Consider the following 21,055-nt stretch of genomic DNA (forward strand, 5'->3'; position numbering starts at 1 on the left):
GCTGCCTAGAAAGAAAGTTCTAAGAATGAGAATTTCTAAGATGACAACAGAGTGCTTGGGAGGGGGTGCTGTAGCTGTTCTAGGGCCCCTATATCCAGTGATGCCCCAAGCCGTTGGGAGGCCCCAAGGCATGTGCCGTCTATCCACCGGTGCCCAGGTGTCTGCCTGTCCTGCTCAACACTCAACACCAGGGGGTGACATTGGTGAGCCACCGTCCACCTGCCTGGGCCTGGGGCTCACTCGTACTCCTTTATCATCACTTTACTCTTCTGCCATCTTTTCTGTGTTTCTCTTTCCTTCATTCCCCTTCCATTCTGGCAACTGGAGAGAATCATCATAGCTCTTCTGCAAACAGGCCATGAAGCCCACTCCCCCTCTCTATGGCTTTCCAAACAGGGCAACATGGACTCCTTATTCTCTCCTTTGCAGTCAGTAAGTAGTTAATCAATAAACATTTATTAAACAACTGCTATGTGGCGGCCATTTTGATAAGTGCTTAGGAAGGCAAAACAGTCCTAGCTCTCAAGGAGCTTCCGGTTTAACGAAAGGCATGAGATATAACGCATGCTAATTTGCTGGGAAGACAGCCTTTTTTTTTTGTCCTACTTCCTCAGATAATATCTCTGTAAAAACTAGTTGGTGATTTGAGGTTAATAGTAAGGAAAGATCAATTGGTCAATTGATACAGGAGAGACGGTAGCCGGAAACAGATGCTGTGGGGAACGTTTGCTCAGTAGAAGCTCCATTGTAGTACCGGCCGACCCTCCCCCAGCAGGGAAATTTAACTTTGCTCTAGGATCCTGACCATGAAATGAGGAGACTGGTCCCTGCATGATGATATTATGGGGGTTGAAGGCAGGAAGGGACATCATGGCAGGGGGTTACCATGATGCAACAAAAGAAAAAATATAGAAAACCATCCATGAACCATTTAAAAATATATTGAAAAAAAAGACAGGAGTTCAGAAGGGAGCAGAGATGAGCAGGGAAGTTTTGATGACAAAATTTAACACACACACACACACACACACACACACACACCCCAAATTATATGTAACAAAAGTTCACAATTTCATATAACAGTCTTTTTTATTCTTCTTTGTAAGCTGAACTGTCCACATTCACTAAGTTCACAATAGAAAATAAAGATGGAAAGATAAGAAGAACTTCCCAGCAGCCCTCAGTCCACATTCTTCATGGTTGGAGCCACTTCCAGCAAGAGCTGGAGCTGTACTGTGATCACCTGCAGGAATCGGGGCTGGTATTGGAAGTAAATGATGGTGAAATACACCACAATGCCACTGAGCACGAACAGGAAGACGTAAAGGAACTCCATCTGTGGCTGGTCGATGATGGGCGCCAGGACCAGGTAGATGGCGGCCAGCAGCACGATGACTGGGACGATGATAGGAACCTTCAGGGGAAAAAGGCGCCAATCAGTGGTCATCCCTAGAGGAGGCACTCCAGCCATCATCAGCCCTGCCCAGCCCCCATCTCGCAGAGCTGGAAACCAGAAGCTGGGTCTCCTGTTCCAAACAGACTCTTAGCTCATGTCATTTCAGTTCATCCAGTGGCTCTCAGAACTAACACTAACTTTGTGAAATTTCCATGGATCGTGTTTTGCTTTTGCTAATGACGCAACAGATCTCCCAAGAGACAGAGGATCTAAAATGGAGTCTGGGATCTCCTTTCCTTGACAGATGAAAACTGGATTGTAATCTTTAGAGTGGTGAGTGAAGCTGGGCGCTTCCTCTCCTGGAATCAGAAAAAGGTAGGAAGAGAGGAAGGGGAGAAGAGCACAGAAGGAAGTCCTTTCCTGAGCTCACCCAGGATGAGGAAGATGAAGCCTTTGCCTTTATTGTAGAGCTAAAGCAGAGCTCAGCTCCTGGCCCCTAGCAAGTTTCTAACTAAATGTTCATTAGTTAATCGCTGGATTGATTGAGATTTATTGGTTACAGAATTCCTGCCCTGTCCCCCCCATAACTACTCCCCCATCTGGCTCACTGCCCTAAGTTTTGTCAGCCTCTCCCTATCTATCTTGCCCGGCTGGTCCCAGGTCTCCAAGATCTAGTCCAGCTGTAAACAACCAGGACCACAGGCCCGCATGGCCCCCAGCAGGTCGCCGGACAGCTCTGGCTTCCATGCTCATGAAATCTCAGCAGAACTGGAGGCTCTCTCAGCTGAGCCCTTCCCTTTGCCTACTCGGTCCCTTCCCTGGGTTCATTCCTGGGAAGTTCAAGGACCTGTGACTCCAGGACTGAAGACATCAGGGGCCGCACCAAGCTGACAGCTAGCCACAAATGGGGTAGAGAAGAGGCTGATGTAAACCAAAGGGGCCTCAAGCCCATCCCGCTTCTCCCATAGGGGAACCTCCGATTTGAGGAAGGGCCAACGCCAGCCATCTTTTGTCCCTCTCTTGGCTCTGCTGCTGACTCCCTGGACCTCCCCACAAGTTCTCCACCCCAGGCCCTCCCTTTCCTGCCCCATTAGAATTTTAACTCCTCAAGGGCAGAGTCTGTGTGTTTGTGCTTGTAAATGTATATACACGGTCAGTACTGACTCAGTTTACCTTGTATGATCTTGGCAAGTCTTTCTTCTTAATTTTCAGGTAAAGGAGGCAGCTGATAGTAGTTCCATGAATCATCCATATTATAAAGCTAAGAGAGAACATACTTCATTCCCTACCTTGAATATGGCCAGCGTTCAGGGAGGGAAGGAGCTGGGGCTGACGATGTGCCAGGGGCTGATTCTCAGGCCATTTCTGCTATAGCCAACCCACTGCAGTGCCAGGCAGAAAAGGGGGAGGCCTGGGGTCGTACAAAACGGCAGCTCTCCCTAGGGCCGTGCTCTGCTTGTGGCCGTGGCTCCTGCCAAGCTCTGTGACTCTGGGCAAGACCCTTCACCTCATTGAGCCTCCCTCCCCTCTATGTAAAATGGGGATAATACTAGGTCTTGCTCTGCCGCTACCTCTGTCCCTGCCCCTGCCCCTGCTACCTTCACCCCTGCCCCTGCTCTGCTCCTACCTCTCCTGCTGGGATGGGCAGCGGCAGCAGGGGCAGTACCCCAGCTGCCCGATTAGCAGAGCCCCCACAGCCCTTCTCCTCAGCCCCCAGTCAAGCTTGTCAGGACCCGGGCTAGCCCAGATGAAGTCCTCAGGACTCTCCTCCTCTCCTCTCCCGCCTTGTTCCTGGGAGCCGCACTCCTCAGCACAGATAGCTCAGGCTTGTAATCAGTCTCTTGACCAGTGGTCAAACTGAGCTCAGGATCCACTGGAGCCCAAAGATCTTGTTTAGACAAATTGCTGCCCCCCAGCTTGTGATCATGAGGTTGCTCTTTTGAACCCAAGGGTAAAGCATTTCTCCTTATATTTGCTCACTTGACTTGTCCTCAGAAAGGTTTTGGTCTCGTCCCCCCTCAACTGAGAAGCTGGTGTTTGACTCTCTCCTTGATGACCCTGAAGGAGGCAGAACAGCCCAGTGGTGGAGGATGGGGCAGGCCCTTGGGCACCAGAGGAAGGGGCAGGCCCTTGGGCATCAGAGCCCTGTGGCCGAATCCCAAGCTTCCAGGCCTTTGGACAGCACTCTCCCTTCTTTCCCTCTTTGTCAAAAAGGGAAGGAGCGGCTGGAGACGCTCCCAGCTTCGTGCCCTGGCCCTCCCCGGGGTCCCCGCAGGAGAAGCCCTCCTCCCTTGCCTGCAGAAGTTGACGATGCTGCTGAAGTTTGCCGGGATGATCATGATCAGAGCCACTGCGGACGTGAAGGTCAGAGCCGGAGAAGGGGTGAGGTGCCGGACGTGGGCCATGGACAGGATGCCTGGCTGGAAGTCACAGCACGAGGAACAAGGGGTCAGCCATTGCAGGGATCTTCGGGGAGGACGGTCACCAGGGATGGTGGGGGCGCCCAGGGCCTTCCGGGAGGACGGTCACCAGGGATGGCGGGGCAGCCGGGCTTCCTCTTGGCGGGCACAAAGCTCTGGGACCAGGCCGAGCCACAGCGTCAGGAGCAGGGAAGAAGCCCCCGGAGATGAATGGTGGGTCCTTCCTTACCATGTGCCCTTCCCTGGCGGCAGCGTAGCACATGCGGCTCCCGCTGAAAAACCCTCCGTTGGCTGACCCAAAAGTCGAGAGCGCCACTGACACGGGCACCAGCCAGGCCCAATCTCCCAGGATTTGATTCCTGGAAACACACAAAGGGCAAGAAAAGCAATACAAGCCCGGCTGCAGCTGCTCCTTCTCCGGACTTATTCCCCCTCCCCCCCAGCGCAGGTTCTTGGGTCCCTTTAAGCAGCTGGGCAGAGCAGGGCCCATGGAGGCTGGCGTCCCTCAGTCCTTTCTGTCACCCTCGTGGGTTTTTCTTAGCAGACACTTTGCCCCGTCCTCGAGCTCACTGAAGACGGTCCTTACAAGTGTGTGAAGTCCAGGATTACTCTCTCTCTAAGGATGGGGAAACTGAGGCTAAGAAATATCCAAAGCGGAGCTGGCTGCCATTTGCACTGGAATCTGCCCTGCCTCCTTCCCCAAAAAGCTGCCTTTCTCCATGGCCATTCTCCTTGGCAAAGGTCGATTTATTTAGGGGGGAGGTTACAGACAAGATGGAGGGCTCCCCTAGACGCCGGAATCGGTTATGAAACAGAGTGGGAGAGCTCCACGGAGCTCACAATTAGCCAAGGAAAGGGAGCCCCCAGGAGGTAGGACGTGCTCTTAGCTGCAGGCTAAAAAGGGGCTTACCCCCTAAAAGGAGAGGTGGGGCTGGGAAGCAGAGTGGGTTGGGAGGGGAGGAGAAGGCAGAGGGCCATGGCGGACCGACCCAAAGGGGGTGGCAGCCGGGGGGTGGCCCTTAAGGAGATTTTCCAGGGCCGTGACTGGGATTCCTGAGAGGTCCCGGCAAGGGGAGGCCCTGCAGAGGCTGGGGCCCCGGAGTCTGGCACAGCTTGGGTTTCAGCCTGGAGGGTCTCCCAGAGGGTGGGGACCGGAGCTGCACTGATCCCTATCGGAGCTTCAGCCAGCCCGCCCCGGGGAGCCATTCCTGTACTAACCGCATCTAAGCTGGAAGACCTCATGGGAAGGGCAGGAAAGGTCACAGGGCCTTGGCCCTGGCCAGCCGGGCCCGTCACTTTCCTCTCTGACCCCCTCCCAGCCCGTCCTTGGAATCCGGAGGAGGTCTGGACAAAGGGCCTTGGGGGCCAGGAGAAGGGGGGGGCTCATTTTAAAGCGGGAGGGAGGGAAGTGGGGAAGAGGCTTCTCCTCCTCTGGGCCGTTTCTACCTCTGACCCTCGGGAGTCATGGCACTTGGTCTTGGTCCAGATTCAAACCCGCACTTCTTTCTGTCCAGCCCGAAAGGTCTCCCCCAAGGCCCCGGTGGCTGCTGCTCACCCCCAGGTGACGGCCAGAGCGCCCGAGGACCCGATGTCACTGGGACTCATGACCACCATGTAGCTCAGGTTTACCAGGATGTAGAGGCCGGTGACCAGGGGGATGGAGATCACTATGGCCCGGACCAGAGTCTTCTGCGGAGGAAACACAGAAAGATGACTCCAGCGCCCTCCCCCACCTTGGGTGGGTTCTTAACAGTCCAAGCATTTCTTCTGGGCCTTCAGGGAAGCCCCCATCCTTGAGCTAAGGTCGGACAGAGATGCTGGAGCCATGGCCCTGCCTTCCCCGGGGGACTTAGAGAGCCACAGCTTCCAGGAAGACTCTCCACTGTCCCATGGATTTGAACTCCTTTTGTATCTTGTCCCGAGGGGGCCTCAGTTCTGGACACTTGTTTAGGAAAAAATTTCAGAGTAGCCAGATGGGTGAAGGGGGTGTTGCGGCAGGAAAGGGCCGGGAGGGTGGGGGGGAAGGGGGGAGAGACAGCTGGAGAGATAGAGGAGAGTGTGGCTGGTGGACATTGGTTGGCCCTTGACCTCAAATACCTGCAAGCTCTCCTGCTGGAGATTAGTCTGGGCCTGCTTGGCCCCGGGTGGAGGGGGAAGGACTGGGAGCCTTGGGGGGAAATGCAAAGAGGCCATTTGCAGCTGTAGGCCAGAAAGAGTTCCCTGACCACCAGGGGCACTCCCACTTCTGGGGGTGCTGGTGAGTTTCTCTCCCTCCCTCAGAAGTGCTGAGCCCAGGCTCCAGAACCTCCTGCCTGGGGGAATCAGTGAGGATTCCTCCCTTCTTCCCTCCTTTCCTTCCCATTTTTCTTCCCTTCTTTCCTCTGTCCTTTCTGCCTTCCTTCTTTCCTCCCTCCTTCCTTTCTTCTCTTCTTTCCTCTCTCCTTCCTTCTTTCCTTCCTTCCTTCCTCCTTCTTTTCTTTTTCTCTTTTCCTCTATTTTTCCTTTCCTTTCCTCCCTTCCTCCTTTCTTTTTTTCCTTTTTCCCTCACTCACTTCTCCTTACACCCCTCCTTCTTTCCTCCCTTCCTCCCTCCTTCCTTCTTCCTTTTTTTCTTCCCTCCCTCCTTCCTTCTTCCTGCCTCTCTTTTCCTCCCTTCCTCTCTTCTTTCTTTCCTTTCCTCCCTCCCTCCTTCTTTTCTTCCCTTCTTTCCTTCCTTTCCTCCCTCCCTCCCTTTCTTTCCTCCTACCTCCCTCCTTTCTTCCTGCTTAAACTGGACTAAATGGGGGCCATAACTGTCAGGTCCCCTCCAGTTATCAGATTCTATGAAAGAGCTGCAAGTAGCGACATTAGAACCTCAGCTAAGCCCCAGAAAAGAAACTTGCCAGGCCAGCCCTTGACTGGAGCACACTGCGGCTCCCAGCAAGAGGTGTCTAATCAGTGCACGGGTAGTTGGATGGACTTTCTAAGCTGCTTGAGTGCTCAGGGCAGAGAGCGGGGTTGTGGGCTCATAACCTACCTGAAGACAAGAGCCCTGGGTTCAGAGCAGTGTCAGGTAGAGGAAGAGAAAGGGAAGGGGAGAAGGAGGGAAGGGAAAGAGAAACGGGGCGAGAGGAGGAGAAGAAAGGGCTGTTGGAGGTTGGTCAGGACAGGCTGTAGAAGGGCAAGGTGCGTGCTGGAGACCGCGGGCCCCGGCTGGAGCTCAGCTACTGGCAAACACACCCAGTCCCGGCTGGCTTTGTCCGGGGGCTCCTTGCCTAGACTTGAGAGAGTGATGAGGAAAACTGAATAGTGGAGAGAAAACTTTAAGATCCCTGGAGGATACATCTGGGGAGTTAGTGCTCCCTGGGTGAGTGGTTAACTGCTTTCTCAGCCCAGGAGGAATTGGGGGAGTCCCCGGGGCAGTCCCAAGGCGGGCAGCAGCCCCTCCCTAGGGCCCCCTGCGGCCCAGGAGGGAGGAGGGGGAGGAAGGGAAGGGGTGGAAAGGGAGCTGATGGGGGGAGGGGAGGTGTGACCCAGAAGGAGCATCTCCCTTCTCTTTCCCTCTAAGAAGACCACTCTCTTCATTAATGTCTCCTGAGTTAAGGGGTAAAGGTCTGCTTTCCAGGTGAGCTGATTGGGTGTCCCTGCCCAGGGCTCTCAAGTCACCTTCATCCCTCAGCTTCCCTGGAATAATGTCATCCCAACAAAAACAGTGTCCCTCTTCCTCCCCCTCTCCCTCACACCACTCCCCCTCCCTCACATTCCCCCTCTCTCACACCACTCCCCCTCCCTCACATTCCCCCTCTCTCACACCACTCCCCCTCCCTCACATTCCCCCTCTCTCACACCACTCCCCCCCCTCACACCATTCCCCCTCTCTCACACCACTCCCCCTCCCTCTCCCTTCTCCCCTCCCTCACACCATTCCCCCTCTCTCACACCACTCCCCCTCCCTCTCCCTTCTCCCCTCCCTCACACTATTCCCCCTCCCTCATACCACTCCCCCTCCCTCTCCCTTCTCCCCTCCCTCTCCCTTCTCCCCTCCCTCACACCACTCCCCCTCTCTCACACCATTCCCCCTCTCTCACACCACTCCCCCTCCCTCACACCACTCCCCCTCTCTCACACCACTCCCCCTCCCTCTCCCTTCTCCCCTCCCTCACACCACTTCCCCTCCCTCACATTCCCCCTCTCACACCACTCCCCCTCTCTCACACCATTCCCCCTCTCTCACACCACTCCCCCTCCCTCACACCACTCCCCCTCCCTCATATTCCCCCTCTCTCACACCACTCCCCCTCCCTCACACCACTCCCCCTCTCTCACACCACTCCCCCTCCCTCTCCCTTCTCCCCTCCCTCACACTATTCCCCCTCCCTCACACCACTCCCCCTCCCTCTCCCTTCTCCCCTCCCTCTCCCTTCTCCCCTCCCTCACACCACTCCCCCTCTCTCACACCATTCCCCCTCTCTCACACCACTCCCCCTCCCTCACACCACTCCCCCTCTCTCACACCACTCCCCCTCCCTCTCCCTTCTCCCCTCCCTCACACCACTTCCCCTCCCTCACATTCCCCCTCTCACACCACTCCCCCTCTCTCACACCATTCCCCCTCTCTCACACCACTCCCCCTCCCTCACACCACTCCCCCTCCCTCATATTCCCCCTCTCTCACACCACTCCCCCTCCCTCACACCACTCCCCCTCTCTCACACCACTCCCCCTCCCTCTCCCTTCTCCCCTCCCTCACACTATTCCCCCTCCCTCACACCACTCCCCCTCCCTCTCCTTCTCCCCTCCCTCTCCCTTCTCCCCTCCCTCACGCCACTCCCCCTCTCTCACACCATTCCCCCTCTCACACCACTCCCCCTCCCTCACACCACTCCCCCTCCCTCACACCACTCTCCCTCCCTCACACCACTCTCCCTCCCTCACACCACTCCCCCTCCCTCTCCCTTCTCCCCTCCCTCACACCATTCTCCCTCCCTCACACCACTCCCCCTCCCTCTCCCTTCTCCCCTCCCTCACACCATTCTCCCTCCCTCACACCACTCCCCCTCCCTCTCCCTTCTCCCCTCCCTCACACCACTCCCCCTCCCTCACACCACTCCCCCTCCCCTGCATGGCCCTCACCACACCCTGTGAAATGGCTTTTGAGAGTATTCGTGTTCCTGGTCACTGAGGAGGGAACTGAGGCGCTTTGGCTTCCCAGCAGGCTCCCCAAGCTCACTCTGAGCCTCTACCCAATTAGCTGCTGCCCTGGCAGTCACATTCCCTGGGGGGGAGGGGGAGGGGAGGATGGCAGGGACCCTAGGAGAGCTAGCAGGAGGCAGGGGCCCCTCCTGCTGCCCTGCTCAGTGCTACAAAAGCCAGCCTTGGGGAACTGGGGGGGGGGGGAAGCGCCCCTGTAGGGCAGAAACTCTCCCCTCCTTCCCAGGGTTCTCCTGGCCCGCTGCTTGGCTGGCTTTTTAAAATGAGTTGGAATTCTGGGTTGGAAAGGACCTTGCTTCAGAGGCAAACCAGGCCTTCTCCCCCTCCCAGAGCCCTCTGCACTTCCCAGCCTCTTCTTCCCGTTTCTCTCCTGCAGAACGGTCCGGACAAAGTCTCCGTTGGTCCTTGCTATCTCCTCCTCTCCTCTGCCACCTATGCCCTCTGGCACAGACCGTCCTTCCCGGTGTGATACAATCCCTCCTCATCTCTTTGATGTTGAATCATCTTCCAGGCTGTGCCCGGCCCCGGCCCCTCCCTTTAGGATGAGAGCTCCTAGGTCTTTTCTTTGCATCCCCAGCATTTAGAAGGGTGCCCGGCGGTCCTCAAAGCTTGTTGACTGAGCTCTGGGGAAGCTGCCAGAGAGCAGGGCCCCCTCCCATCATCCATCCAGTCGCACAAAGCGAAGCGCTCATTCCCCATCCTTATCTGTGCACCCACTTGGAGTGTTCCCCACCCCCAACACCCCTCCCAACACATGGGCTCTTCGGGGAGCCCGACTTGTTGCTGGAAGTAAAATGTAGGGGGGCAGAATGGTTCAGGGAGCCCCGTAAGTTGTGGGACTCTGGCCAAAGCCATTTCCTTTTTCTGAACCTCAATTTTCTTTTCTATAAAATGGAGCCATCATAGCATCTACCTTCTAGGGCTGTTGGGAGGATGAAGTAAGATGACATAAAATGCTTTGCCGACCTCCCAGGGCTACAAAACTGCTTCAGTTATAACTTGTGCTCCGAGGGCCAGGCCATGCACACGGTAGGTGCCCTAGATGCTCTTCACTATCCCTCTCAGTGCCCGGAGAAAGACTTCCCTTAGGGCACTGAATTCAATGAACAGTTTTTGTGAAATGTAGGCTGAGATCACCCGAAATGCAAACTCCTGCCCAGCTTCGTAGCCCCCCCCCTTTTTAGGAACCAAGCCCGGGTGACCCCCAGGCGGAGGAGGGGCACTCACTTCTGCGTTTTTGAGCTCTTCCATCACGAAGTTCAAGTTGTTCCAGCCGGTAAAAGACCAGAGGCCCTGGTAGAAGGCCATGCTGACGCTGCCCGGCTGCGCGCTGGTGCCGCCGAAGGCGTCCCGGAGGGTGGGGGCCGCCTGCCCCCGGGCCAGCACCCAGAGCCCCCCGCCCACGATGACCAGCAGCGCCAGGACCTTGGCCGCCGTGCACACGTTCATGAGCGCGGCCGCCAGCCTCACGCTCCGGCAGTTGACCAAGGCCAGGACCAGGATGCAGGCGGCCGCCACGCATCTCACCAGCAGCGCGGGCAGCGAAGCGCAGCCCGGGTGGAAGGGCGCCAGCACGTACTCCGCAAAGGTCAGGGCGATGGCCGCGATCCCAGCGGGCCTGACCAGCAGCGTGGACACGTAGGTCACCAGGAAGGCGGGGAGGGGCCCGAAGGTCCTGAGGATGTAGACGTAGTCCCCGCCGGACTCCCGGATGAGGGTGCCCAGCTCCGCGTAGCTCAGAGCGCCCAGCGTGGCCAGGAGGCCGCAGGCAGCCCAGATGAGCAGGCTCCCCCCGGGGCTCCCCACGTGGAAGAGCACGAGCTGCGGGTTCATGAAGATCCCGGCGCCGATCATGCAGCCGGCGATCAGCGACACGCTGCTGGCCAGCCCCAGCTCCCTCCGCAGCCGCAGCCCGGAGGGCGATGCTTCCCCGGCGCGCGGCCGCCTTTCCTCCTCCTCCCTCATCGTCCGCGAGCTCTTGGCAGCAGGTGCTGTGGGCAGCGAGGGGCACCGGCTGAGCCCGAGGCCCGGCCGGGTTAATGATTACACCTGGAGTCCGGCCAGCAGGACAAAGGGCCCTCACCAGCAGGGCAAAGGCCCCTCACCCAGCAGGAGAAAGGCCTCTCACCAGCAGGAGGAAGGGTCCTCATCCAGGAGCAGGAAAGACCCTCACCAGCAGGGCAAAGGCCCCTCACCCAGCAGGAGAAAGGCCCCTCACCCAGCAGGACTAAGGACCCTCACCCAGCAGGCCCTTGCTCTCTTCAGCTGCTGGGTGAAGGTCTTTGTCCTGCTGGGTGAGGGTCCTTCCTCCTGCTGGGTGAGGGGCCTTCCTCCTGCTGGGTGAGGGGCCTTAGTCCTGCTGGGTGAGGGGCCTTCCTCCTGCTGAATGAGGGGCCAGCAGGAAGACAGTCCTTGACTCCACTTGGGATGCACAGCCCAGTGTAAAGGCCTAGGCATTTGGAGTCTGGGAGCTGAGTGCAAATCCCGCTTTCACCTGAGCAGCCGCTGTGTGCCTCGCACTATTTGAAGCTCTAGGGCCACAAAAAGTTTCCTCCCATTTCAAATGAGGGGGTTGGCCTAGGTGGGGGTTCTCGGCCTTGTGTTTTGCATCCCACGCTGGTGAAGAGCTCTGCTCAAAACCGCCGCTTCACAGCTGATTTTCAGCCACAGACCCTTTAAAATCTGCTCATGAACCCCAGATTAAGGACCTTCCACTAGTGCCAGCTAATCCCAATCCTTTTCCTGCTGAGCTAGAACCAGGAACTGGAGCACCTGGGGCAAACCTAGAACTGGGAGAGGGGAGTACGGGAAAGGGCATAATCTGAGTGCCACCCATGGGATAATTATGATAACGCTGGAAGTCCAGCTCACTCCCTCAGGTTGGGAAATCCCCTCTCCTCAGACCCTTGAAGCAATCTGGGGATGACGGTGAAAACCACAGAGAAGGACTCAGTAGGGACGAGAGTTCTTGGGGCTGGAGGACAAGCCTGGCAGAAGCAGTGGTGAGATGCCCTAAGCCCTGTCCATCACTGCAAGGTCTCACGGGGGAGGGGTGCAGCCATGTGACAGGTGGCCCCACTTCTCCTCCTGAGGCCTAAAGACCCCTGTGAGGGGGACCCCACTTAGAGTGGGGAAAGCCTTGAGTCAGAGGACCAGAGACCTCGCCTTCTAACGGCCTTCTAACATCCCAGGAGGGGTTTGACCTAGTAATCTTTCCAGCTCAGCCTCCTGACCCCAGGCAGCCCATTTCCTTAGGGAGGGAAGGTGAGAAAGTTTTTCTTTAACAACAACAATAAGTTTTTCTTTAAATTAAATTTAAATCCGAGCCCCTGGGGCCAAACAGAACACCCCTAGTCCCTCCGGGGCCAGAGGGCACTTTCCCTTGCTGTTTACCCTCGTCCCTTTCCCCTTGCTTCTCCAGGCTAGAACTTGTCGATTGGGAAGACTCAGAAAAGTGGGCCAGTGGAACCCACGCATGTCCCTTAAGAGCCTCCGTATATTCAGCCTGGCTGAGGATGACTGGTTCATACATCAGTTTGTCCCCAAGGGGATGTCACCCACCTCTCAAAGAGGAAACAGTTGGATGGGAAAAGGGCTGGGATGCAGGCAGCTCTGAAGTGGCGGAGAAGTGACCGAGTGGAAGAGGCAAAGGGGTCAGAGATGGCTGGCATGCCTGGCATGGGGCTGGCAAGGGCAGAGGCCCAGAGATGAGGGAGCACAGGAAGAGACCGAGATGAGAAGGGAGCTGCTGGCTGGGGACCCGGGCTTCTGGAGGTACCTGCCAGACCCAGGACCTCGCCTCAAGTCCCACCTTGGATTTTTTCCGAGTGTGGAATCCGAGGAGCCTCAGAACTCAATGGACAACCAAGGCTGGAGAATTGTTCGCTAGATTGTCTAGACTTACGGGTTAATACTGACTGAACAGAGTACACCTTGCCTCCTTTTTTTCCCCTTTGGAAAGCTGGCAGTTAAACATTTACCCATACACTCTTATTCTTTATCCCTTCTATAAAATAAAAACACTCAATGTTGTGAAATTGCTGTGAAGCTCAATTGAGTGTAAAGGGCTTTGTAAACCTCTAAATGCAAGGAAAAGCACAAATCCTTCTTTGGCACCCGCTGTGTACCTACCGGGTGCTTTACAAGTATCTGATTCTCACAATGGCCCTAGAAGACAATCAGACAGATGAGGAAACTAAGGCAGGCTTGCCACTCAGCTGGGCAGGGTCTGAGGCTGAATTTGAACTTGTCTCCTCACCCCCAGGCCCCGGGGCCCTATTTACCTCGAATAAAAAGAGATTATAAGTAGGAAATTCCCAAAGTCTTGTCATCTTCATCTCTCCTAATGGATCCTCCCCTCTTTGAATGATCCCATGCCACGTGATCGCCCGTTTAACTCAGAGTCCAGACTTGGCAGGCAGCGAGGGGGCCACTTGTTCATTTAGGCCAGTGCCTGAAAAGCAGATCTTTAATTTATTTTGTCTAAGCGGCCATCCATGAAAGCACATTGCAACCCTTAGGGGTAACCTAAACTGGTGTGGTTGCTTGATGATCAACCAGCCTTTGCTGTGCCAAGGAGCTCGGGCTGCCAGAGACCCTCCTTACCATAGTTGCCATAGAAGAACTAAAGAGTTCTTCCTTTGATCCAGGTGGGATTTCCCCTTTTTGTGGGGAAGGTTGTGTGGGGGCGGGGAGGAGCAAGAGCGCTCATGAAGTGGACAGAGCAGCTGTTCTGGAGACTGAAAACCAGAGTTCAACCATTTCTAACTGGGTGTAGTCCTTGAGATTGGGGGTTCCTTCAGAGCAGGAACTGATTTGCCTTTCTTTGTGTCTGGATCATTTAACACAGTTCCTTTAGGTGCTCAACCAATGCTTGTTGACTTGGCTTTTTGACTGTGATCTTGGGCAAGTAAGAGAGAGAAATACTATTTGCTAAGACTATTGTGAGGGAAACGTTTGATGCATTGTAGAAATGTAAACTATTAGCTCCACTTCTGGCTTCTGGGGGTCAGTGAGGAAGTTGGATGGACCCTAAGATTTGTTATTTGTTTTCAGACATGTCCGACTCTCTGCCATCCCATTTGGGGTTTTTGGCTTGCTTTGCCATTTCTTCTCCAGCACATTGGACAGATAAGAAAACTGAGCCCAACAGGGTTAGGTGATTTGTCCGGGATCACCTAGCTAGTATCTGAGGCTGGATTTGAACCCTGGGTGAGGAACTTTCCTGCTTCCAGATCAGGTGCTCTAACTACCGCTCCATCCAGCTGCCCCCAGAATAGATGATCTCAAAGAGAGTCTCATGACTTCATACTGAAGATAAGAAAACTGATACTAAAACAAGATCCAGCCTCACCAATTGGCACAGAGCCAGTATGTAGAGGATTCAGTGCTTGAACTCAGGGTTCTCAACTCCCAGTCCCAGACTTCAGCCTGTATGTTGGTGATCCTCCTTTCCTGATCCTCAAACACTGTGGGAGGATACCCCCTGGGGGCTTCCTGCAGATCCAGGGTCCACCTTGCTGTGTCTGTGACTTTCTCCCATCATTCCCAGCTGGAGCAGGTGGAGTAAGGGTCTGTGTGCCCTCTCCTTAAAGACCTAGTTCTTTATTTTCATGCCTTGCTCCAGCACCCTCCTCATTCCTGCCAAACTGGTCTGGATGACTCCCCTGCTGGCACCCCACTTGCAACAACAGCTCTAATAATACAGCATCTCAAGGAGCCACCGCCTCCCAGTTTGCAATCGTGTCCCTGCAAGCAGCCAAGCCCAGAGGCCAGGTGGCTATTACCACAGAACTGCACACAGAGCTGCCCCTTCCAGGAACCTGGCTCTGAACTTTGAAATTGGCCAAGAGGCAGAGCCGGCCGATAGTGAAGTAATTACTGGGTCTGGAGGTGTCAAAGAATAAGGGCTCATCTTGCCAGCCTTGAGCTGGGTTTATCTCGGGCATGTTTGTAAGCCTGGGACATGCTTTTCCTCACAGAAGGGAAGAATGAGAAGGACAGATAGAATGAAAAGGAACTTGGGACATTAAAAAAAAAAAAAAAAGACCCGTAGGTGACAAGACCAGTTATGGACTCAGCTCCCTAAATTTCCCACTTTTTTTTTTTTTAAAATCTGTGTGACTTTGGGCAAATCCCTTCATTTTTATGGGCCTCAGTTTCAACTATACAATGGGAGGCTGGGTGACAGCATCCCTTTCGGGCCTAAATTCTAATATGCTATTTCATATATATTACAAAATATACAATTTCATAAATTTCCCCAAATTAGAAACCCACTTATGATGTACAACACACAACAGGCCATAGCCTTGTAATCTAAGACACCCCTTGGCAAGAAAAGGAGGAATGAGAAAGTGTTTATTTTAGAGAAATGCATCTTATTACCCACTTTGTTAAAAAAAAGTCTAAAAAATTGGTGAGGGGGAATACAAGACTTTTTTTCAATTCCAGGGCCATTAGCCATGAACTACTTAGCTTTAAATGTATGGACACAAGCTCCTTTTTCCATCTGGAGGGACAGTCACCCCTAAACTATACTGACTCTGTCCGGACTCAAGAAGTGTCCTGGGGGACACCAGCCAAGGAGACTGTAGATCCGGCAATGGGCAGAAGTCCCAAAGGGGCAGAGTAAGGCTAGAGATCAGCAATAGAACTCCACGAGAGCACAACAGGATCCTCCATACCCAGAGGTCTTCGGAGACTGGACCACCACTTGGGGATATTGTTGAGTTCTTCGTCAGATATGGGTTGGAATAACTTGCCAGAGAGGTCCTTCACAACTCCGAGATGGGGGTGGAGTATTAGCACTAATTCCTGTTTGGCCTAAATCTTGGTCACCAATATTGGACAAAGCCACCGAGCTCCCTATCTTGTGCCTTCAGATCAAGTGTTCTTATTTGGTGAGGACACGGCGGCAAGTGATGGAATACTTCGGGCCTCCATAATGAATCCGTAATCACTCCAAAGAGTTTGGCCTGATCATCCACAGAGGGCACGCCAAGTGGACAAAAGACCCTCGTTGCCCGGATTATGAGATGTTGGGCCCCGAGAGTGGGCCTTGGACTGACACTGTGGTTGCACGTGAGCGGGGCTCAAACCTGAAGAGAAACAAGGCTGGATTGTCTCGGGTACAGTGGGCGGTGTCATTTTTGGCTACCCCAAGCTGCTTCCCTGCACCAAAGATCATCTTTATAGTATTAATATTCTGGTGAGACTGCGTGGCTGGGAATGATGGGAAGCTGCCATCACAGTTGAGTCACGGGTGAGGTAAAGGGGGACGAGACATGCAGCAGGTGACTGTTGATGATGTGTGTGAAGAAGGCTGAGTCATATGTTCCTGAGGTCCAGGAGCAGGAGAGCAGGTTGCGGGGTGAGATGGAGAGAGAGGTTTTTTAAAGGTCCAGTAACCTGGATAGATTCCAGGTAGGGGATGTGGACTTGGGCCTCACACATGTATAGAATGAGGGGGCTCCTCTAGATGGCCTTTGGGGCCCCTAGCTTTTTGTCTATATTCCCATGAGCTAACTTTTGAGGTACAGAGCCACAGGGTGTTGTGACCTGTCAGGGCTGGGATGAGGATGGGGGTAGTGCCGAAAACTTCATCAGTGAAGCCTCGGGATCAGCCCCAACCTGAAGTGTCTCTCCCTTATACCCCTGTCTTTTGGGGGCACATTTGGGGTTGTGAGTTAATGAGACACACATGTAGTAAGTGTATGCTGCCAGATTTGACTTCCTTATGTTCCTTCTACATAGTAGGCAATAACCTGGGCTTGAAATCTCCCCCAGGGACCCAGACCCACATCCTGTCCAGAGCCCCTTGGCCTCGTATCTGAGCCTCCCAAAGCCCCAGATCCTACTGAAAGACTTGGGAGACCTAGATATTCAGCTGGAGAGAATCTTAGCCACCATTGGGTTCAGCATCCTCATCTCAGATCAATGACGTGGGAAGGGCCAATAAATGACAATAAATGGGCTCTGAACTGGGCATCTGCTCCGGCACGAGGGGACAGCTATCACTGACCTCAGGGCCATTTTTGCCCATCTTTGCTTTTATTTCTTCCATTTTCTTCTTTAAACACCCTTTGGATGAGTTGACTTGGATCTCTTGCCAAACTCTGGGTTGTTCTCCCCTGGGTCTCTGTGTTCTACCAGGGGAGCTGCTCCCGCTCTTCCATAATCCTAAGACTCTTTAGAAAGTTTATTTTACTCATAGTGATGCCTTTGTTTTGGCATGACATTCATTTTTGAGTGTCCACCTCAGTCCCCCTACCCAGTGAATCATCTCTGAAAACAAAGATTAAAAAAGATAAAAAAGCAGGTCAGCAAAACAAACCACCAATTGACTGGGGCTATAGTACATTCAATATCCTAAGCCCATCTCTACAGCACCTACTATGTGTAGGCACAGAGTAGGTGCTACTTCAACACTTAGTCCTTTCCCTTCCCCCTACATTCAAGGTTCCCCATCATTCTTTAATGAAGGGAGAGAGGTTCACTTAACCTCTTTGTCTCAGTTTCTTCAGCCATAAAATGGGAATAATAATAATAGTACCTATTTCCCAGGATCAAATATTTGTAAAATGTTAAGAAAAATCTTTTCCAAGAAAAATCTGCTGCAAATAAATGGTTATATGAGACTTTTTTGTCTTTAATCACCATAAGATTTTCCAAATGGATTTATAGTCAGTGGTCTTTAATGGCCTTCTTCTCTTTGTCAATTTAGTAATAACTAAGGAATTCTAAGGAACTCTGGAGAAGTATACTTGAAACAAAGGTACCTACAACAAGGTCTCAGTGGAACTGATGAGATGATGGTTCTCTAGTTCACATATATTTAGCATGGTGATGTAATGGCTCTCTAGTTCACACATATTCAGTAGGCTGTAATGATGTAATTGTGTGTTTAAGGGCTGAAAGGACTGGAAATGAGACATTCCATTTTTGACCATCCTCCTGGTGGCTCTCCTGCCTCCTCCATTAAGATCAAAACTGGGCCAGAGTAAACTATAGACTCGATCCTGATCATTCTCTTAGTGTCTATCCTGCTGAGACTAAGGCCCGTCCGAACTTTATACTCAGATCAGTGCCAAGTTTTTTTCTCTGTTAAAATAGAATCAATTGATGATATTTTGTATTTTCCAGGTCCAATACCTTCTGATTTTCCCCCTCAAACGATCCAATAGTCAAAAAACATTTATTAAGCACTTGCTATATGTCAGTCATAGTTAGGATAAAAGAAAAGGCAAAAGGTCTTCCTGCTTGAAGATCTCAGTGTAATGGGCGAGACAATTAGATAAGCCATTATGTGCTAACAAGTTACAAAGTAAAATGGAGACAAATCAGAGAGGGAAGGCAACTTGAAGGTGGGATTTTAACTGGGACTTGAAGTTGGGAAAGCCCTCTGGAGCGGAGGCAGGGCATGGATGATGCCGACCCCATTTCAGTTTGTAGAAAGAAAAGACTTCTTGTCTTGGCTGATTGAAATGTCGAAGTAGTTCTGATTCACGGAGGTATTTCATATTATTTTATAAGAAACCATCAGCAGGAGGATTTCAGAAAAGCCTGGAGAGACTGACAGGAACTGATGCTGAGGGAAGTGAGCAGAACCAAGAGAACATTGTGCAAGGTAACAGCAAGAGTATGGGATAGTCATCGCGATGAACTTGGCTCTTCTCAGCAACACAACCATCTAAGACAATTGCAATAGACTTGGGATGAAAAAAGCCTACCGTTTTCACCGTTTTTGTTTGCTTTTTCTTTCTTGTGATTTTCTCCCTTTTGTTCAGATTTTTCTTTCACAGCATGATTAATATGGAAGTATGTTTAATATGATTGTATATGTATAACCTATGTCAGATTGGGGAGGGGGAGGGAAGGAAGGCAGAAAAAATTGTGAAACTAACAAAAATGAATGTTGTCTTTCCATATATTTTGAAAAAAAAAAGCAATTATGAAAATGAATGTTGGAAACTATCTTTATACGTAATTGGTAAAATAAGATGCTATTGAAAGTAAAATCAAAAGGTACTCGGGTCTTGTTCATACTTGGGTCTGACTGGATTAAGAAGTGTTCTTTGTTAAGGGAGGGGAGATAATCATGGCCTCCCCATTCTCACATCCTCACAGAAGCTGGAGAAGGGAACGGCCACGCACTCCAGGACCTCTGTCTGGCAAACCAGACACAATTCAACATCACCAAAATCTGAGACACTGCGGGGAGGACGCGGCAAAACTCTGTCTTAGCATTTCATAAAAGGGATCCACCCGGCGCTCCAACGTTAGAGAATAGCCCCCACACGTGTCTGAGCTGATCACTGATCAGTCATAGCTGGACCCACGGGAACTCGGAGCTCCTTGACATTGCAATGCCAGTTGGAAGGATCCGCCACAGCTAAGTGAGGGACCTGGAGTCCGACGAGCTGAGTGTAAAAGTAACCTCAGACATCCGGCCGGTGTGTGACCCCGGGAGAGCCTCTGCCTCAGTTTCCTCATCTGTCCAGGGTCTAACGGGGATGGGGGGAGAGGTGCCATCCCGTGGATGGACTGGTCTGCTGCTGCGGGGCAAACCCCTTCTTGGGGTGGGGCTCCCTCCTTGCAGCAATCCTGGATGCTGCAACCCAAGGGGGAAGGGAAGGGAGGGCTGGGAGAGGGAGGAGGGGCGCAACTCCCGGGGAAGGAAGGTCTGCTTAATGCCCTATTTGACAGATGGGTAAACTGAGGTAGGTCTTTCTGACCGTAGACTCTGCGCGGGACATTCAGGGTAGGCTTCCTGGAGGCGACGCCCAGTCACGGAGCTTGCTGGGGCAAGGCTAGTCCACGCGGGGCCAGAACAATGAGGGGCTCGGCAGGAAGTGGGGGAGGAGCTATTCGAAAGCGGTCCCTCCCCCTCAGGCCGGCCCCGCTCTAGCTCCTAGCTCCTTTCCTTCTCTTCCCTCCCCTCCCTTCCCCCTTACTTCCCTTCCCTCCAGGCCCGGAGTGGCCCCGCGGGCTGCGCGCGCAACTGCCACCGCCTCCAGCCAACGGGAGGGGCAGAGGAGGGAGCCCGCGCGCCGGACGCGTTCCTCGCGCCCAGGAGGGCTGCAGGAAAGAAGGGCGGGATGTGCGTGCGTGCGCGCGCTCTGCCCAACGGCGCCCGAGCGAGCGTGCGCGTCCTCCCAGGGGCTCTGGGCCCCAGGCACTCCCAGGGTGCCTCGCGCGTCGGCGGCGTCGGCAGCGCGCGCGTCGGCGTCGGGCGCGCGGCCGGGGAGGCGGCGGCGGCGGCGGCGGCGGCGGTGGCGGCCATGTTGTTGTGAGTGCGCCCTGTGTGTCTCTCACGGTCGGGCCCCGGCACTTCGGGGGCGGCGGAGGCGGCGGACACGGGGACGGGCACGGGCAGGGGCCGGAGGAGGAGGCGGAGGAGGAGGCGGAGGCCGAAGGACGCCGAGGAGACGCCGCCGCCGCCCGACGACCAGGAGCAGCCGCGGGCCCAACGGTCGGTCGGTGTCCCGGGCCGCGGAGGCCGCCCCGTAAGTGTCCCCCCGTGCGTGGCTCGCAGACCGACTTCTCCACGCGCGACTGTCTTTCCTCTAGCCACGCGCGTCCCGCCCGGCGTGGTGCCCCTCCCCCCTTCGGGGGGCCTGCTGGGCGGGGGGGCGCGTACTGCCCGGCGCGCATGCGCGCTTGGGGGCCCGCCGCGCGGCAGGGGGCAGGAAGGGGGGAGGGGGCGCGGCCCCATTGTACGGACTGGGAAACCGAGGCCCTGGGCGCCTCTCCCGTGGCCGAATCCCTGGTTTTTGTTTCGTGATGGGGAAACTGAGGCCTGTCAAGGAGCACGGTAGTCAGGTGAACTCTCCGGGTGCGGGTTATTTTGGACCCCAGATAGGGCAGGTGACACTGGGCTCGGGCTTGGTGACCTTGGGCAGGCTCTTCCCTCCGCTCCGCCTCAGTTTCCCCGGGAGTCATCGGGATGCGTTGGGTTTGGTGGCTCCGGCCCAGCTTCCAGCAGCCCCCTTGGGCCGGCACGTGGCTCCATCCCGGCCCCGGAAAGGCGGCCTCGTTAGGGGTTGCT

At 54.3% G+C, this 21,055-nt stretch overlaps 2 protein-coding genes across 8 annotated transcripts in view; one reads left to right on the forward strand and one right to left on the reverse strand.

Annotated features, from left to right (window-relative positions):
* Positions 1-1,070: 1,070 nt before the first annotated feature.
* Positions 1,071-10,971, reverse strand: LOC127547289 (b(0,+)-type amino acid transporter 1-like). Its single transcript, XM_051974086.1, has 6 exons — positions 10,234-10,971; positions 5,372-5,505; positions 4,046-4,175; positions 3,692-3,816; positions 2,570-2,657; positions 1,071-1,414 (listed from the first exon to the last, which is right to left on the reverse strand). Exons 1-6 carry the CDS (start codon positions 10,969-10,971, stop codon positions 1,181-1,183), a joined length of 1,449 nt encoding a protein of 482 aa, XP_051830046.1. The 3' UTR covers positions 1,071-1,180.
* Positions 10,972-20,351: 9,380 nt separating this feature from the next.
* PUM2 (pumilio RNA binding family member 2) overlaps positions 20,352-21,055 on the forward strand; it is a 78,240-nt gene continuing 77,536 nt past the window's right edge. For 3 of the 7 annotated variants that reach the window (XM_051974091.1, XM_051974094.1, XM_051974095.1), the window contains exon 1: positions 20,352-20,513. The gene's annotated coding sequence lies outside the window, so the exon portion shown is untranslated. The remainder of the gene's footprint in view (positions 20,514-21,055) is intronic. The other 4 variants (XM_051974096.1, XM_051974087.1, XM_051974088.1 and 1 more) reach the window with 4 other exon arrangements.

This window comes from Antechinus flavipes, chromosome 2, assembly GCF_016432865.1.
Source record: "Antechinus flavipes isolate AdamAnt ecotype Samford, QLD, Australia chromosome 2, AdamAnt_v2, whole genome shotgun sequence".
In the NCBI taxonomy this organism is placed as follows: Eukaryota; Metazoa; Chordata; class Mammalia; order Dasyuromorphia; family Dasyuridae; genus Antechinus; species Antechinus flavipes.

Bases quoted from the DNA above. Each gene is read 5' to 3' on its own strand.
- LOC127547289 (XM_051974086.1), bottom strand. From the start codon at position 10,971: ATGAGGGAGGAGGAGGAAAGGCGGCCGCGCGCCGGGGAAGCATCGCCC. The intron at 5,506-10,233 runs GTGAGTGCCCCT...TTTCCTCCGCAG, and splicing joins AAGAGCTCAAAAACGCAGAA to AAGACTCTGGTCCGGGCCAT. The intron at 4,176-5,371 runs GTGAGCAGCAGC...GTGTGTTTCCAG, and splicing joins GCTCTGGCCGTCACCTGGGG to GAATCAAATCCTGGGAGATT.